Consider the following 19,628-nt stretch of genomic DNA (forward strand, 5'->3'; position numbering starts at 1 on the left):
TTTTTATGGCTGAGCCATATCCTGTTGCGTATATGCACCACTTCTTCCTTATCCACTCACCTATTAGTGGACTTTTAGGTTGCCTCCATATCTTGGCTACTGTAAATAATGCTGCAATTAAAATATGGATGTATCTATCTCTTTGATTTAGTGTTTTGGGGTTCTTTGGATAAATACTCAGAAGTGGAATTGCTGGGTCCTTCTTTGTCCTGCTATAGCCTTTGTTTTAAAGTTCCTTTTGTCTTGTATGAGTACTGTTACCCTCAGCTTTTTTTCTTTGTTTGTTTCTATTTTCATGAAATATCTTTTTCCATCCCTTTCAGCCTGTGGGTCTTTCAATCTGAAGTCAGTCAGTCTCTTGCAGACAACATATATAAAGATCTTGTTTTCTTACCCACTCAGCCACCCTATGTCTTTTGATTGAAGTATTTAATCACTTGATATTTAAAGTAATTGGTGATTGATATATACATTTATTGCCTTTTTATATTGCATATTTAAATTTTTATTGATTTGAGAAAGAGAGAGATACCAGTTTTGTTGTTCTACTTATTTATGCATTCATTGGTTGCTTCTTGTATGAGCCCTGACCATGGATCAAACCTACAACTTTGGCTTATTGGGATGACACTCTAACCAACTGAGCTACCCAGCCAGGGTCCTTTTAATTATTAATATATTTTATATTTTTTTCTTTTTAAAGTAGACCCTTTAACATTTCATATAATGCTGGTTGAGTGGATGAATTCCTTTTGCTTTTCCTTGTCTGAAAAACTCTTTCTCTGTCCTTCGATTCTAAATGATACTTTTGCTGGGTAGAGTAGTCTTGGTTGTAGGCTCTTGCTTTTCAACACTTTGAATATTTTGTGCAAATTCCTTCTGGCCTGCACAGTTTTTGTGGAGAAATCAGCTGACAGTCTATGGAAGCTCCTTTGTAAGCATGTGTTCCTCTTTCTGCTTTTAAGATTCTGTCTTTAACCTTTTGCTTTTTAATTATGATGTGTCTCGGTGTGGCCCACTTGGGGTTCATTATGTTTGGGACTCTCCATGCTTCTTCGACTTGTATGTCTATTTCCTTCACTGGGTTGGGGAAGTTTCCCATCATTATTTTCTTAAGTAGGTTTTTAATTCTTTGCTCTCTCTTTTATTCCTCCAGCACTTTCATGCTGTGAATGTTGGTATGCCTGAAGTTGTCCCAGAGGCTCCTTACGCTATCCTCATTTTTAAAAATTATTTTATCTTTTTGCTGTTCTAATTGGGTGTTTTCTGCTTCCTTATCTTCCAAATTGTTGATTCAGTCCTCTGCTTCATCTAAGGTGCTATTGATTCCCTGTAACATTTTCTGACTAGTTTTTTTGTTTACTATCTCCATTTTTGTTTCCTATCTCTTTGTTGAAGTTCTGAGTTCATCCATTCTTCTCCTAAATTCAGTGAGCATCCTTATAACCAGTATTTTGAACTCTGCATCTGAGCGATTGTCTCCATTTTGTTCAGTTCTAGAGTTTTGTCCTGTTCTTTCATTTTGGGACATGTTCCTTGTCTCCTCATTCTGGCGGACTCCCTGTTCATTTCTGTGTATATTAGGCAGATCTGCTATACCTCCTGTCCTTGGCAGAGTGGGCCAATGTAGTAGGTGTTCTGTGGGGCCCAGTGGCGCAGTCTCCCTGACCACCCAAGCTGGGCACTCCAGGTGCACCACCCCCATGGATTGTGTGTGCTCGCCTGGTGTACTTGAGCCTTGATTGCAGTTGGCACCTCAGTGGGTGAGACTGACCACCAGGCTGACTGGCTATGGGGGCTGGCCACCACTGCCTCTCATGAGCTGCTGTGCTGGGGCTGACCCTGGGGGGCAGGAGGTGCTTTAGCGGGGCTCTCGTGCCAGCCAAGTGTCCTTTGGATGTGTGGTTTGAGGAGCTGGTTGGGTGGTGCTCTGGTGTGGTCTGAACCTGGCCACCAGCTGTACTGGTTCTGGAGCCTCTTCAGAGGGGCTCCAGTGCAGGCCAAGGTCAGCCATCACCTGCGCTCACCGTGGGGCTGTCTGGTAAATGCTCCAGGACTATCTGAGGCTGGTTGCTGCTTATGCTGTGCTTGGTAGAGTCTATCCTGTGAACCAAGGCTGGCTGTCAGGTTTGTTGCCACTGACTTGAGGCTGCGTTCCAAGCCAAGGCTGGTCACTGCCTGTGCTGACCTGTGGCTACTTGATGGGAGTTAAAAGGTAAGTTGAAATTGGCCTCTGCTTATGCCAGGCTTGGAGTAGCTTGGCAAGAGGTACATGGTCTATCAAGGCCAGCCACTGGCGTCAGTGTTGACCAGGTAAATGGAAAGCTCAGATTTGTCAACTGCCTGCGCTGGGCTGGCTGGGTTGGCTAGGTTGGGGGAGGGCTCAACAAAGGAACAATGGCGCTTGTCACAACTTCCATCCCTGGAGAGAGCTGTCCTAACCCTTCCTGTCCAGCCCTTGCCCAAGCGCTAATCAGTTTAGTGCTTCCCTGTATATACCTGGTGCTTTTCAAGCTGCTGCCTCCGCACTGGCCCCCGGAACAAGTAAGTCTGCATGGGGACCCTGCAGTGCCCCGGTCTCCAGCAGGCCTCCGTCCCACATGGATGCAACCCCCGCAGGCTTTCTCAGCCAGATATAATGGGGATGCCCCCTTCCTGGTATGGGAGCCAAGATCTCTCTTCCCTCCCACCAGCCTCAGCGTGGCTGCTGCTTTTATATCCTTATAGGACTTTTGTTCAGCTAGTCTTTAGATGGTTCTGGGTGATGGCTGTTTTATAATTCAGTTATGGTTATGGGAGGAGGTGAGCCCAGTGATTACCTACTCTGCCATCTTGACCAGAAGTCCTCTGGTTCCACGGTTTTTACAGTTACCATGATCCTTCTGGAGTCAGGAGTTGTATTCCCTTTCTTTCCTACCCAAAGCAGCTGACCCTGTTTTTCCTCCATGGCTCTTCAGGCAGAGGACCGATCTGGCCTACATGAAAGTTTCTTCTGCAAGTTCAGGATGGGTGGAAGGTATATTCTTTTCACTCCTGAGCCAAGCCCTGCACAGGTAAATTTTAGAATATGTTTTAAAATGGTGTTCATTATTGAGTGTCTCAGATAGTTGTGATTTTCTTCTCCTTTCTTTTTCCCATCAGGCTTGCCCATATAAGGTTTTTTCCTCAAACTCAGGGGGAAGTAAAAGAAGAGGCAAAATTTCATGCAAACTTGACTTAAACGTATGTTTTATTTTTCATCACTTAAAAAATTATGCCTAAAGCTAGATAATCAACTGCAAAAACATGTAATACATCTGTGGTTAAAAAAACCCTTTCCCTTGAAGGCAAAATTATTGAGAAATGTTTATTTTCCCTCTTGAAATGGCTTATCCAGGTAATAACATGGCTGCAGGTGGTAGACTGACATCACTTCTTTCCCCTAAACCCGCACGTCCCTCGGAACTACACCGCGGAGGAGCCAGCCCCAGGGTGCTCTTTAGGCCTCACAGACCCAGGGCCCAGCGGACAGATGGGCTCTTGTTGTCCACACTGGCGACCATGTCTTCGATGGCGTTCCAGTCCAGCTTGCTGAGGATGCTGCCGGTGCTCTCAGACATGCTGTCCAGGCCACCCACCCCAGTGGGAGGCTCTGGCTCTTCTTCCGCTGGTAGCAAGTCCTGTCAAGTGGAGAAAGATAGTGAGGGGCCGTCCTAACCTGAGAAAGAAATCAGTGGAACATGAACCAAAGATTCCAGAGGCGCCCATTCACCAAATGGGGAAGGCAACAGGGAGGGAGGCAGGGCTGCAGCTGCCCAGCACATCCTGGTCGGCCTGAGCTGGACGTCACCCGACAACCAGATGGTGGCACCGGATCTGAAGGGTCCGAATGGATTTTTACACCTGCAGTGCAAGTACGTGTTCTTGCACTGTGGTGGTGTTTTTCCATAAAAATACAAAGTCACAGAAAATTCTGAAAGATAAACGCTGAGTAGCAGTTGCTTTGAATCTCTACATCAAACTGACCTAATCATCTTTCTGTATATCGTCATCCCACAGAAAAACACAAATTAAACGAGCAAACCACCCCGACCCGCTCCCAAAGACCCGTGAGGAGAGAGGAATCATCAGGCAAACCGAGGCCGGAGCAAGGCTTACCCGCAGAAGGGGGCTGTGGCTTCGGAGAAGAACCTGCCGGCCAGCCGAGGACTCCGGCCAGGGCCCCCGCGCCGGCGCCCCACGCCCCGCCTCTGCCCCTGGCCGCTGGGTGGGAGGGGCGCGCCCCGCGCTCCCCTGCCTTGTTGCCTGCTGTGGGCCGCCACAAGGAGCAGCGGGGGCTTCTGAGGGAAGAGAATAAGGCGTACACTGGGACTGCTGCATTTAGAAGTTTGCTCTTCATTGTGACTTTTATCATCAAATCTACGGCAGTTCACACTGTGGTGAAGTTTGGCCGTTTACAGCTTTACCAACCTCATACACTTATAGGTAAGGGTACTGCCAAGAAATGAGACCCTCCCAAATAGTAACAGCAGCACTCATTTTGGCGTCTACTACGGGCTAAGTGCTTCACCTACATTCAGTCCCTTGAACTTACCTGAGTGTCTTAGGGCCTGGTCCTTACTCGGTCTGAGGGCTGTTACAGGCCAACAGGAGAAGGAATGTCAAAGTGCTTTTTAAATTGTGAGGAGGAACATGGGGTGAGGGGTTTGCTCAGGGGAGACGTTAGAAATTAGGATCCTTTGGTATGACTTCCCTCTCTCCAGCTGATCAGAGCATGGCTAATTTGAGTAAGTATCCAAAGATGGAGCAGAATCAGGCCTAAACTTATGGGTCTGTGTGTTCTGCAGCTGAGCCACCGCAGCACCTTCCGGAGCATGCGCTCCGCTCTGCACTGGGGCCAGCCCGTCTCCCACCTGTTTGCTGGGGACAGCACTGATGCTCACTCAGGTGGACGGAACCGCCCCAGGCTAAAGCGTCAGTGGCCAACGAACTGGGATTCCAGGCTTCCGCCACAGCCTCTTCTCTGACCCACAACGCTAACCTTTTCATTCTGAAACCTGTATTTGAAATTTCTAAGAGTGTTCCATGACCTTTAAAGGTTTCGTATTAAATTCAGGAACTTCCTGTCCTTCACTCACTCCCTACCTTTGTGGAAGGTGATCGGAGACTGCACAGCCTTCCGCACGGCCACTCTGGCTCCCCCAGCTTTTTTCTGGGTAACAGTGGTAGTTCCTGCAAAGACACAAAAAGACACGATTGTTCACACATCATCCTGTGAGACCTTTGAGTACAGAAACCTGGCAGACAGATTTGATTTGAACCGAGAGAGCAAGACCAAAGTGCAGATGGCGGCTGGCAAACTCTGCTTTGAGACCTGGTATCCTGATCACACGCCTGTGGCCAGCGCGCTCCGACAACGCCTCTGGCCACCGGGCAAGTCGGGCACAGGAGTCTCTCAGCCGTGAACACCTGGGCACAATGCCCAGTTAAGTCCTGCCAAGAGAATGATTAACAAGGTTTCTTAAATCCCAGAATTAATAGCAACATTTAATGTTTAGGTTATGCAAAATGTTTTAGTTATAATCCTCAACAACTCGATGAGGTTAGGTTTTAAATAACACAACTGAGGGCACAAAGTGAGCGACAGAGCTGGGACAGAGGCCCGGATGGTCCCAAGGCTAGACCTTGGTCTCTGTTGGTGACGCCCCTTAGTTGTGTATCATACAGCCTTTACGTTGTTTTTGATAGAACTAAACACAAACCAAAGTATAACAGTTTGCAAACAGGGCTGAAGAAATTAGCAAGAAAACTGCACACTGTTTGACAAGATAGTTAGCAATGTATTGTCGAACTCACAGGTATCTTCAGAAAAGCTATTCTTTCACAGATGAACTGCAGTGAATTTTAAAATCTCAATGAATCCTTACTTCCCTATCTGTGCCACTGCCCAGGGAGGTCCCCACAACACCCGGGGGAACGGCTGCATCCTGGATGTGGCAGCAGCCACCCCAAGGCACTTCTAGACCAGGAGGAGGCAGAGTGTTTGCAAGTCCCTTGTGAATATGAGATGAAGAGGCACGGGACCCGAGATGACAAGCAACTACAAGGGAAGACCTGCCTCAGGAGGAATGGATCATGTGACTGAGGCTTCAGAGACCTGAAAACAAAACGACGATTTCAGGTACACTGCTACCATTTACCTCTTACTACTCAGAGCCACGACGAGAGTGAGGCATGAGCCCCGATTTAAAAATGAAAGCATGGGTGTCAAAATCATTCTATCAAGGGCGGAAGGGCTGAGGTACTGTGATGAGGGATGTCTTCTTCCAAGACCCAAAGGTGCCACGGTCAAGGTGTCAGGGAGAATTTCAAGGCCGGAGCAGGAGGCTGCACAGAAGCACAGCCTGGGACTGGACTGCATGGGGACAACCGCCTGCCGGGACAGGGACAGGGAAAGGACGTACCAGCTGCAGGAGTCCAGGGTGGGGGGTGGCCACTGAGAACTTCTGGGACCGGGAGCAGCGGGAGCACCCAGCAAGCCAAGCCCGGCAAGGGAGGGGTCCACAGAGGGTCAAGGCCTCAGCGCAGGGGAAGCGCACGGTGACAACACAGGTCTGACAGGGGACAGGCCTGAGAAAGGCGTGTTGCCACATCTCCCAAGGCTCGTCCATCTGACAGTAAGAAGTCCTTGCCAATTTTTAATATTTTGGAATTTTGAAATATGTATCAGGTATAAAATAAAATTTTAAAAGAGAAAACATGGTTATTATTTCGAATTTTTAGTTTAAAAAGAATAGTATTATTGTAACTTATCAGTCAAAACCAAGAGGACCCAAACCATGCAGTTTTATCAGAAGGACTGGAATTTCTGGAAATGGCAATTTTCTAATCTGACACAGCTCGGTGAAGTGTGGCTCTAGCCGTGTAGGCGCTAGACCCTGACTGTGTTAAATCCTGGTGCTGCCATTTCCTACCTGTCTGAGCTTAAGAAGTTTTATTTCAGCTTTCTCTGCCCTGGTTTTCTCATCTTTAAAATGGGAACATACTGGCGCCGCTCTCAGAGGGCCGTCATTAGGAGCTTACCTGGCACGTTATAGTTATTATACATTTTTAGCTCTATACATGTATACTACATGTCAGCTATGATTATACATTTTAATGTGTAACTGTTTTACAAAAGCATGTTTTACTTTAGTAATTTAAACTCCGCTCTGGCAAAACTCAAAGGAAAACTACCAATAAAGAACACATCTATCTTTAAATGTGGAAAGGACATTCAAAGGGTAAAAACATGGTATTATTTTACTCTGAGTCTCTTAGTATTCCTCTTCTGTGATATATTCAGCCTGAAATCTGCCAAAACATTTTTTTGTCAATTATGGTTGACATTCACCATTAATTTAGGTTAATTTCAGGTATACAGATAGTGATCAGACTTTTATATAATTCACGAAGCGACTCCCCCCGTAAGTCGAGTGCGCACCTGGCACGACACGTAATTACTGCAATACTACAGACCGCATACCCTTGGCTATGCTTTACATCCCTGCAGAACTGTACTTGTAGAAGTCAAGTTCTTTAGCCAAACCCAGAAAAGAAACAGATTCTCAAATAAGTCCTTATCTAGTTTACTGACCATTCACACTCTTACAAAAAGGCCATTTGTTTGAAAAGATTCCTAGGGTCTCTTCTTACTTCAAAGCAACAGAATGAATCCCAGTATAGCTAAGTCTTTATGCATCTCTTGAATTCTACTGAAATAAGAATTGCTTTTCACTAAGATTTACAGCTTTTATGAATGAAAATACAACTTTGTAGACAAGAAGGAAGAGGTCCAAATTACACAAGACAGAAAGAGCTGCGAGCCTTACCGCGCGGCCACGGCGAGCCCCGAGGCTGCCCGAGAGGCCTCCCTGTGGGGCTGTAACTTGGCTTGGGTGTGTTCCTGGCTTTTCCAGGTCGATTTACTGGAAAACTGTGACCATGTGGAGTCTCTCTGAAGTAGAAATTACATTATTATTATATATTCCTAGAATCTCCTATCAGTGATGAAACTATAATATTTGAAAAAGCCCAAATCCTGCCTCAGATGAATATAGTCACTTATTCTGTTCCTCAGTGATACATTTATAGTATAGTAACTGAACAAATTATTCCTCATATCTCGTATCTCAAACTTCATTTGTTTTTTTCAAAGATACTATTTTTGTTCTCTGTTTCAAATTCTCTATGTATTTAGCCGTTATTTATGTATCTAAGACCCTGCTTTATTCTAGAAAAGATTCAAGAGGTACCTGGTATTCTGAGTGCACCGCAAATCTCACACACACAGGGGATCAGACCGCGTCGCACTGTGTTGGGTAGCATTTCCTCTAGGCTCTTCAATTATGTGATGATAATCTTAACCACTTAATTTGTCAAAGGTAGGAATTTTTAACAACACTGTACTGCCTATTATTGCTCACCTTATAAATCACCAACAAATATAATTTTGTGTTTGTAAGAAACTTTACACTTGGGTACTTTCCTTTGTCATTCTCTGTTTAACTCCTGCCACATGAACTCATACCCAAACCTTCTGCAGGTCATTCATTTAAGAAGAACTACGTAACAGTATCTAGAGTTGAGTCAGCAACTACTGGACGTGTAGGAAGAAATGGCGGGGTAAGGAGTGGTAGCTGATGGGAACTGTTTCCGCAGAAGTGGAGCCAAGGGGAGAGCAAATTACAGGAGGAAATATTAAGCAAAACTACAGAAGTGACAAAAAGGATTGAATGGATATCAAAACTGCATTAGGTAAGCTGAAGTGCTGTTCCAGCTTAGAGATCTAATGCCATTGTCTCTTTCCTTGGTAATTTTATACACTTATAAAGACCTCACAATTAGGGACCATGTTTTCCTTCACTTTAACATCACAGTTCTGAACAGGGCAGATGCAGATACAGCGAACTTGGGTCACAAAAGCACCACCTTTCTTATCACACTTGATATCACCTTGCCAGATGACATGCCAGACCTTAACTTACCTTCTTGGAGAGAAGGAATGCTGCTGTCTGGAAATTTGGGCAGTTCTGGGTTTTTTAGGCAATGGTTTCTGTGCAGTAGCTGGTAGTTGTACAGATTCAGATAACAGTTCATTCATCAGACTGTATGCTTGTGAGATTCGACGATTATAGTGGTCAGAGAGTAGCAATCTTTAAAGAAAGAATTAAAGAACATTTAATAAGAGTCCCTTTCATATTTCTAGAAGGAACATAGTGTTTGAAGACCACCTCGTATTTGTTTTTTCAGTACTTTTCAAATGCACTTCAAATGTAGTGTCATATTTCATCTGTCTGAAATCTACCTGGCAGTATTATTATTAACAGTACCTGGAGTTCCAGCCTTTGGGTAATTTCAAAATGCATACACGTACCTGGACTGGAACAGGGAGCACAGGTAGTAGTAGAAACGAACATCATAAAATTGAATGGCATAAATACTATTTGAAAGCAAATTCCTAAATAGGCTGGTGGAGTTTAATTCTTTTTCTTGCAGTCACCTCCCATAATTGACAAAAAGGGGCTTCTGTGGAAACGAGAACTACCGAGGCACTGCCTGCGCCTCAGGTGAGCTCGCTGGAGGGCACGCGCGGGGGCAGCCACCAGGCTCACCTGTCTTTTTCATGCTTCATCTTTTGTCTCAGCCTGATTTCCCGCGAAGTCAGGTAAAACTGCACAGGAAATACCCAGTTAGTTCACTATGGTACAGTACAAACAATAAACCATTATTATCCATGGAAAACATTAAAATTCCACTAATCGACTTTAACAGGTTAAAATATAATTCTGTTATTTAAGAAAGAGTGCAAGATACTGTCACATTTGATGAAGCTTCTGACCCCAGCGCAAAACATGAAAATGTTAAAGCATCATGTAATTAAATAAAATCCAGTTCAATAAATGGAATGCAAAATCTATTTCAGTAGCTAAATTCCTGTATTTCCTGGAAAGGAAAGAACCTAACCAGCTGCAGGGAAAATAAGAACATTTTAAGGACAGAGCTCCTATACTTTGTACTCAGTCTTGTGGTTAATTGCACCAAGACAATGTAGAAATGAGCCCAATATTTAAAACCACCCTTCTGATGTTTTAAAATGTTCACCAGAAACTTGATGCAGTGAGTTTGCTGTGAGTAGTAAACTCTTCAAAACTTATGCATCATGAGGTAAACTAGCAATAAGCTATACATCTTATTCCAGAACATCATGAGTTACTTCTGAGTCACTAATGAAGTTAAGTCTTTTCACCCAAATTGCGTAGATAAAAAGGTGCACACAGAAGTGAACTTTCTCAAGATTCTATATATTTGTCCATAACAAATTAAAGGCCTTATTGATTTTTTATAGAAATTCAAATGAAGTTTTAACTACATGAATACCTCACTAATCCCATACCTTTACCCAACTAAAAGCTAAAACCAAAGAAACATCGCCTGCAATCCTGAAGGCCACATCACAAAGTCTATAAACCCAACAGTCCCTGTGTCCTCAGGGACCATTTGTTCTGAATTTGGGCACAACTCTCCCCATCTTGGGTGTCTGCTCAGCTGACAGGGCAGGGGATATCAGACCCACCCCCCACGGCGTGGCGGAACGCCCACAGACACACGTGTGCTTTACGATTCCGGTTCTGCACCTAAGGGGCCCTGAAGGTCATTGCCCTGTCCCTACAGCTTCGACAAAGTGTTCTGTTGACATCAACATGCTCTCTCAAGACAGAGTTTAAGTAAACTACACACTTGAAACAACAGTTCATCTACTTTCGCACCATTTGGTGCTTTAATATGACAATCTTATCTGGAAAATTCACTAACAAAATGTGTTCCTCTAATGGTGCTGAAAAAAATGGAAGTGCTGTTTTATTTTATTTCAGATTAGAAAGTAAAAGAGAAATTGTAATCAAAGAGTAATCTAGCCCTGACTGTTGCAGCTCAGTTAGTTGGGTGTCATTCTGCAAAGGGAAAGATGGCAGGTTTGATTCCCAGTCAGGGCACAGGCCTGGGTTGCGGGCCAGGTCCCCAAGCAGGGGGCATGCGGGAGGCTGCCGATCCATGTTTCTCTCTTGCTTTCTCTGTCCCTCCCACTTTCCAAAATAAAAAAATAAAAAAAAAAGTTTTATTTATCTAAGTATAATCTCAATGGCAATTTCATAGTAATGTGATTATCACAGGAACAGCGCTCGGTTTTACCTTTAGACCGAGCCATGGTGACGTCTGCAGTTAGAGCTCAGAAATAAATGCTGCCAAGTTAAAGGGCAGTGGAAACACACACACAGTGTCGTTCCATTGGTACATGAGTGGACTATATGTATTAAATTTTTTGTAGGTAATGTATGGATAGAAAATCGATTTTTAAATTGCCTTTATACCACAGACAGCGCCTGGTGTTCAGCTGCCACTGACTCAGTGAAAGTTAAGGAAACAATCCAGATGTCAACCAATCACTCAACCGCCTCAGGTGTTTCAAATGCTTGCCATAGGGTGAGAAAAAAATAAGATAGTTCAATAGACATGGTTTGTATGATATCCTGCTACATTTTGTTAAGGTAGTTTCATAACTTTGCCTAACTTACGTAAATTGCTGACTTTTCCACGTCAAATAAGGAATGTATCCAAATCATGTTACTCCTTTCCTTGCATTTTGCTGGGGAGGCCCCGCCCGCATCCCAGGGTAACTCCACGGGCCCGAAGCCGCAGGCCCCGGTGCCGCACACGTACCGGGTTGCTCCTGGGGCAGAAAGGGTCGCGTTCCTGGCCCCGCTTCTCTGCCAGCTGGTGCAGGTACTCCGCCGTCCTCTCCTTCCGTTTTCTTTTCATCCACACTTGAATCTCTCTTCTCTCCTTCTCAGTTCTTCGAGGATGTCTATTAGAAGAATGCTGAATTCTGAAAAATTTAATAGGCAGGGTGTCACCTGACTTTAAATACTGTTTATTTGGACAGATTTTGTCCTATCTCAAAAAGGAGTACTCACGTAGGATCTCTAGTCACCTTGCTCTGTCCTGTGCCCTGAAATCCACTGAAAGCCATCTCAGTGAGGTCGCCCGCGGCCTCTGCACTTTTCATCCTCCTGGACTCTCTGGAACCTCTGGTACAATCTGGCTCTGCTTTTCTGCTTTACACACTCTCTCTGCAGCACCCTGCACTGGCCCCTTTCCTCTGTGCTCACCGCTTCAACGTTAACGTCTGTGAAGGTTCTGCTTGGACTTCACCTAGAATCTATTTCTGGACTCTCTCAATCACTTCCGAGACTTACAATACAGAGGTAACTGCCAGCCTGTTGCTCTCTGGATCTGGCCACTCCTTCCTGCCATGCACACTGGCCAGGGGCCGGCCCAAGCCGATGACCGGGTCCACAGGGAAGCTGGGACTGGCCCATTCCTGCAAGACCCAGGACGAATCTGATGGGTCTCTCTGGCTTCCTGTCTCACCACTGACCCAGGGGAAGCTCTGTTAGAACTTCACCAGCCTCTGAGGTTCTCCTTACTCCACGCTCTGCCCGCCCCTCCTCCACAGGGAGGCGCAGAGCTGCGCTGTGGTCTGATGCCTCGCTGGCTTCTGGCTTTTCCCTTCACCTGCATGCTTCCCAGCACACCCAGTACGTGAACCCCCATCTCGGCTTCTGCCTCTCAGAGGACAAGAGCCCCCTCAAGTAGTACAGAGAGTAGTCCAAGAAAACAGGGACGTGGGATGGGGACCTGGGGCAGGCGCATCGCCCAGCATGTGAGGAGGGCGCTATCCTAATGCAAACGGGGCCACGCAGACAGGCGACCTGCTTTACGCGGAACACCTCCTGCCTCCTGGGAGTCCGGACTCGGTGTGGCCCAGGCGGAGCACGCCTACCGGCCAGCCAGGTAAACAGTCGGGGCCCCGAGTCTACACAAGCCCCCCTGGCACACAGCTCGTCCCATGTGGTCACAGCCTGCGGCTGGAGGAACGGAGCGAGTCCTGTGCAACTCCACTGTGAGGACGCTTGGGCGCATGTGCCTGGCTTCCCCTGGCATGCGCTCCTTGCCCCATTCCCTTCCTGCTCTTGCTTTGTCTCCTGTGGCCATAAAAGTTGTGGCTGTGCGTGTGGCCGTGGAGCTCTGTGAGTCCCAGTGGGCCGCTGCGCCTGGGCGGGCCTGGGTGCCCTGTCCACACCGGCACTCCCGGCCGACGGCCCTCTCCACCTGCCGGAGCACCTCCCCCTTGCCCCTCACAGGTGTTGCTCCATGCGAATCTTTTGCTCACCATCTAAATCTCATTTTGCCATCTACTTCTGGGAGGATGTAAAACTAAGTACCAATGAACATAACCGAATGAATGTTCTCCCGGCACCTTCGTTCTAAAGCGACATTCATCTCTGTCTTGCTAAAAGAAACCACTATCAATTCGGTCACCCAAGCACAGAATCATTCTCTCTTCCTCCAGAAAGTTCCAGGTTTACTCATGCCGTCACCTACCGCACACCTTCTCTTCTCAGCCAGCTCAAGTCCAGACCACCGAAGCGAAATTCTAACTGGCCCCCATTTCTAGCTTACAGCCTTCTGCGGGGGGGGCCGCCCCGGGCGCCTCCGGTCCTGTGGCTGCCGGGGCACCCCATTGGGCCCTCTCCTTCCAAGGTGTCCACTCCAGTCACACCCGACTCCTCCCTCCCCACTGACATCGCCCCCTGCCTGTTACATGCTAGCTGCCTTGACGCCCTTTCTTCTCGTGACAAGCCACGTGAATGGCTACTGATCCTCTGAAATAAAGCTCCAATACTCCTACTGGTCAAACTGTCCTTGATTGACTCTCTTCCGCAAAGTTCCCATAGCTCAGTGGTATAATTTGGGTTCATATCACTCTTCTTATAGTTCTGTCTCCATTCAAGAGTAGAAACCGTATTTTATTTTCTCTCCAGTTTTTTACATTTAATGCATTATTGATGACATTTTAATTACATGGTCACTAACTTTAAAAAAGTATGAAAATTCCTCTATATGTGATGACGGTAACTAAAAGGAAGTTACGGTTTACATGGTCTTGATGTGAGGTCCTAATATAGTGGATGATTTCACTAATCAGTAGAAACTGGCAGGGTTTTTTGTGGACGATTTCTTGTAATAGCCTTGTAAGTTGGATGACAGTAGACTGCATGTCCCCCCAGGAGGTATGGGGAATGACTAGGAGACACGGAAGGACAGTGGCGGCTCACAGCGCCGAGTGTCTCACAGGGGCAGGCCCGGGGTGCGTATGGGCTGCAGGGAGCTCCGGTATGAGTGTCAGCCTGTGTTCCATCAGGAGCCCGTTCTGGGCCCAGAAAAGGTTGCAAGGAAAAACACTTTAACCTAACGTTCCAAGGTAAGACCATTTGAAATGTATTCCAAGGATTAATATTTAGAAGAAACTACTATGAACTAAATCATCAATTCTAAGAAGAAATAGGATTAACTTTATGTTGTACTTAGAGTGATGACACTTTGGGAAACACACACGATACAGATGTGCCATGTAAGTGAAACAAATGCGTCTGGGTTCTGTTGGGGGAGGGGAGCGATGATACATAACTTCACAAAATGTGTTTATGAAGGAAAAAATATTTTAAACTTTGAATTTCTTTCATAAAAAAATCCCATTAAAATACGGCTAGCTTTGAGTACTCCTGAATTGTAAACATTTTAAATGGGTTAAAAACGAGCTATTTGACGATCACCTGGAGATGCTCCTGGCCTGCTGTTCCGTGAGGCCCAGCTCCTCCCTGGAAACGCCGCCCTCTGTGAGAAGGTCCTCAATGATGTCCGCCACGTCAGTCAGCCCGGTCACCTCCAGGGGATCTGCCGACATGCTTCATTTGCAAATGCAAATGAGAAACCCAAGTCAGTAAGCAAAAACAAACAAATAACGCTGTGGCCTCCAAGACCACAAATGCAGGCCCAAATGATAAGGGTGTATCTGCTGTTCCTTCGACTCTTTACTTCCAGTAACCTCGGTGGAAAAGCCCAGTTGTCAGTAACGGATGATTTTGTACGTGCTCTTAACAAAGCAACACAAGGCCCAGGAGACAACCGCTGCCTGCCCTGCCTGCTGAACCCTAGCGCACAGGCAGCAGCAGAAGGGGCGCCAAGGCCGCCCGTGGCGTTCTCACTGCCTGTGCCCAACAGGAAAAGACGCAGCACCCCTCAGTTTCTTAAAACACCCCATTCCCAATGGGAATTAATTATATTCCTTTAATCCACACAAAAACAACATTGGGTAGAAGTTCAAATACGTCTGAATGACCAAATTTCCAGAATGCATAATTTATACCCCACTTTAAGTAAAATTGTGAATTAATTTTTAAGGTATTTACCTCTCAAATAACTCATCACTGTTATTCACACCTTAAAAAAAAAAGAAACATTATTAATAAAAAATTCAGGTCAGTTATTTTTCTGTTTTCAGTTATTAACCTGACTTAGAAATTATATAACCAGAAATTAAAATACTTTTAAACCTTAAATTCATTGAAAGATACATATGTATAGCATATTTATCCTCCTCTTGAATATGCTACTTGGTAGTATTGTCCACACTTTAAGATTATTACTTTTGTATCCAGTGTACTCAGAACAATACCATCTAAGAGGTACAATCTTTCTTTGCTTAGAACAGGTTAGAATACAGGAGTCCAATTTAGTAAAACAATCACACACAAAAAACCCTTTGATGGTCTAAAAGTATAACATTTGGGGAATAAACCTAAGATGGTTTTACTAAGAGAAAAATATTTCCATGACTTAATGACAGCTTCCTTAGCCTTTCTTTCATTTAAGTGACAGCAACGCACCCAGGCTGGTGGCTCCGGGGACTGAGCACTGGCTTGAGAACTGAAGGGTCACTGGTCCAACTGCCAGTCAGGGCATGTGCCTGGGTTGCGGGTTGGGCCCCTGGTTGGGGACACGCAAGGGGCAACCAGTGTTTCCTTCTTTCTCCCCTCCTCCCCCCGCCCCCGTCTAAAAAGAAATTAAAATTAAAAAAATTGACAGCAATGCCATTTAAAAATATCATTTTTTAAACTGATATTACTTTAATAATGGTAACAAAACATATTGTAACACTCAGTAAAACCATCATTATTGGCCATCAATATCTAGGGCCAAAAAACACTTCCAGCCCTGGCGGGGTGGCTCAGTTGGTTAGTGCGTCATCCCAATACGCCAAGGTTGTGGATTCGATCCCTAGCCAGGGCACATAACAAGAATCACCCAATGAATGCAATAAATAGAACAAGTCAATATTTCTCTCCCTCTTTCCCTAAAAGTCAATACATTAAAAAAATAAGAAAGAACGTCTCAAATCCACTGTCAATGGTTCAACCATTGCATTTACTATGACCTATTATCCACATGCCAAAATGTGTTTGTTTGGACTAAAGAACCGCCAGCTCCAAAAGAAATGGAGTGGAAAGTGGCACTGAAGTTTCTGAGTCTCAATATCCTTAACTGCAAAACGGGGACACTGGTGACACCGACCTCCGGTCGGGGCTGCGCTGGGATGAGGCCGTGAGACAGCAACTTCGGGCGCCCGGCAGAGGCTCGGGAGATGCTGGCCGTTGGTTTGTTTTCAAATTACCACGCAAGTTCCCCTATTTGGCAGAGTCTGAGTTTCTCAATTTTTATAAAAATCAAATATTTCAGTAATTCCAGTTATAGATTTAGTATCAATAGGGTGCTTGCTTGCAGTAAGTATATCTTATGAAGGTGGCAAGACAACATACTTCCTCGTGGGAATGGTGCATTTTTTTTTTCTACTTCCTTCATCCAAAATTTATAAATATTGCAAAAGGCTTCACAAATCCTTCATAACTATGTTCCCAGTAAGCACTAGTCAGGAATGAGAGTATATTGCTATGATACATCTTTCGGCATACTGAAAAATAAGAAATGAAGAAAGTGGGGAATACCAGGAAAACTTGTATTCTGGTCACTGAAGAGGCTGACAGTGGAATCGGCAGAAGGAAACACGTAGATTTCTGGATGAGAACGAGTTTCTGTCACTGAAAACTCAGCTTCAAAAGTCTGCTCTTTGTCACTTTGATCTTCCTTATTCATATGAGTCAGGAAATGCACTAATGCAGAGTCTGTATTACAATTAAAAGAAAAGAGTAGAGGGGAAAAAAATCACATGGGAAGAGACACCACATAGCTGACAGCCACGAGGCAACAGGTGTATCAGAAGTTTGCAATGTATCATGATGGCTTTCTACTGTATAATGAAATAATTTAATGTGCTATTTAAAATTTACGGTCCCCAATAGTAAAAAAAACAAAAAACAAAAAATAAACCAAACTACACTTATTATCAACTTCAGAAAACATAGCAGACTAGCTAGACAGGCACCTGCCCATTATAAAAACAGAAGAAATGCTAAATTTTTTAAAAAGTGATTAATACACAACAATCCAAATCCCCTCTAAATAAAAAAAATCCCCTGGTGCGAGAAAAGAATAGGAGATTCCACATTGGGCCGTCAGTGGGCGCGGACGCCGGCAGAACCCGCAGGGGAGCTGGAGACACGGTAGCTGCAGAGCAGGGCAGGGACCGAGTGCTTGGCGCGGCCTGGAGTGCCGCTGGGCCCTCTGCCCTTCAGTGGGGACAAGGAAACCCCTGCCCTGGGGAAGCAGCAAAGACGTCCTCTGCCTGCCTGCACAGTGATGGAGGGACAGTAAAAGTCATCTCTGAGGAATCAAAACCCCTGTCCTGCCACGGGCAGGTGAGGGGTCTGAATTTACCATCGATGCAGCACAACCACTCCTGGCCAAGGAATGGGTACAAAAATTCGTCCTAAAATGTTCTGCATCAGTGACAGCAAATACAAAACCACTCCAAAGACAAACACACACAACTTGGCAGAACCCCCCCAAAGATAATTAAAATGTACGTGACACGAAGAAAGCCGCAGGCATGAAAGAGTCAATATGCAGAGTCGGTAACTGAGAACATGCGTGAAGTAAAGTGATCTAAATGGGCATGAACTATTACTGGTCACTCAACAGACGCAAGAAGACATGTAAACCACAGCAGAAGAACAGGACAGGCCAGCCAAAGAGCAGAGAGAACGGAAAAAGAAACAGAACTTGTAGACACGAATGACACAGTCACCAAAATTAAAACCCCACAGCAAAGATGAGAGGGCAGAAGGGAGAATTACTGGACAGACCTGAGGAAATCGCCCCGAGTCCGACGCTGAGAGAGAAAGTGGCGGGCATTAAGATGCAGTGAGAGACAGGAGAGAGGGAAGGTCTGACATCCCTCTCCCGGGTGTTTTAGGAAACAGGACAGAGAGAATGGGGAGGAAGCAACACTCCAAACGAAAACAGAGGGGAAGTTCCCAGCCTGAAGCCTGCAGACTGAAGAATCATCCCTACGGCCACAAAGAATAAATAAAAAGAAATATACACCTAGAAACACTGTCCCAAAAATGCAAAATAAGGCCTCCCCCAATAAACTTTTTTTAAATCAGAGATAAAAGAACAGCAATTAGATAGCAAGTAGGTAGTATAAACTCAGCAATTAGAAGTGTCAGTAGATAATGGAATAATATCTTTAAAAAGCTGAGGGAAAATAAGCATTAACATAGAATACTACACTCCACTATAAGCCAGGACTCAGGAACGAAAGTGAGATTAAAGCTATTTTCAAAGACTGGAAGAATATGGCACTCACAGACTCTAGATGAAAGAATTAATGATGGAAGGAAAAAGGAAACGACCCTCAAAGAAATGGGCGTGAGAAGCAACTGTGGGCAACGATAGCCGAGGCAGAAAATGCCAGAGTGAACGTCCCACAACATGGGTAGGGACGGTTTCATGAAATTTGTGTTTTGGTTTTATATACTTATTTACATATTTATAGGACTTAAGTTACAATTTTTAAAAAGAGAAGCAATTGATGGCAAATAAAATGGCAAATGTGCTGGTAAATTCAAAGAAATATAGACTTAAAAAATATAAGACATGGGAGAATAAATGGGAGGTTTAAAAACAAGGTAGAAGTGAAACACAGAAAACTCAGAAGATGGGATGGAGCAGATCAGTGTTAAAAGCTCTAACACTGTTTGGGGGGTGAACATTCACCTTAAATTTTAACTCAACTATGAAAGTTAAAAATTTGAGAATAATCACTAAGAGATTAAAATTATAATGCATAATTGAAAAGAAGAGAGAAAGAAAATTCAATCCAACAGAAGGAAAAAAAAAAAAAAGACAAATGAAAAAATACACAGTAAATAGGAAGCCCAAAATAAGATTATAGAAATAAACACAAATACAGGGTAGGGCAAAAGTAGGTTTACAGTTGTGAGTACAAGAAACACAGCTTAATCTTGTATTATTACTTGTTATTGTATTATTTTCTATACACACTGTAAACCCACTTTTTCCTAACCTTGTAAATTAGTGATTACCATGAATGGAAACTGATTACAGTTGATGATTAAAGCACAAATTATCTAATTATTTTAAAAAATGAAATCTAGTTATATGCTGAACACAGTCACAACATAATCACTCAGTGTGAAAGTAAAAGAATGTCTTATTTACAGAAAACACAGGGGACAGAGGAACATGTTAAATAATATCAAACAAACTCAATTAACAAAATCAGACTC

General features: G+C 44.6%; 1 protein-coding gene across 1 annotated transcript in view; it reads right to left on the bottom strand.

The window, feature by feature from the left end:
• Window positions 1-3,246: 3,246 nt before the first annotated feature.
• The window catches only part of CPLANE1 (ciliogenesis and planar polarity effector complex subunit 1), an 85,023-nt gene continuing 68,641 nt past the window's right edge, over window positions 3,247-19,628 (bottom strand). Inside the window, exons 47-56 of the mRNA XM_054583998.1 lie at window positions 16,923-17,099; window positions 15,330-15,360; window positions 14,694-14,825; window positions 11,737-11,902; window positions 9,633-9,691; window positions 9,006-9,173; window positions 7,851-7,975; window positions 5,125-5,211; window positions 4,138-4,319; window positions 3,247-3,659 (exon numbers count right to left, since the gene is read on the bottom strand). Of these exons, the coding sequence (XP_054439973.1) occupies window positions 3,486-3,659; window positions 4,138-4,319; window positions 5,125-5,211; window positions 7,851-7,975; window positions 9,006-9,173; window positions 9,633-9,691; window positions 11,737-11,902; window positions 14,694-14,825; window positions 15,330-15,360; window positions 16,923-17,099 (1,301 nt within the window). The 3' untranslated portion in view covers window positions 3,247-3,485. The remainder of the gene's footprint in view (window positions 3,660-4,137; window positions 4,320-5,124; window positions 5,212-7,850; window positions 7,976-9,005; window positions 9,174-9,632; window positions 9,692-11,736; window positions 11,903-14,693; window positions 14,826-15,329; window positions 15,361-16,922; window positions 17,100-19,628) is intronic.

Source organism: Pteronotus mesoamericanus, unplaced genomic scaffold, assembly GCF_021234165.1.
Source record: "Pteronotus mesoamericanus isolate MK-2021 breed Mesoamerican mustached bat unplaced genomic scaffold, CSHL_Meso_final contig_75, whole genome shotgun sequence".
NCBI classification, from domain to species: domain Eukaryota; kingdom Metazoa; phylum Chordata; class Mammalia; order Chiroptera; family Mormoopidae; genus Pteronotus; species Pteronotus mesoamericanus.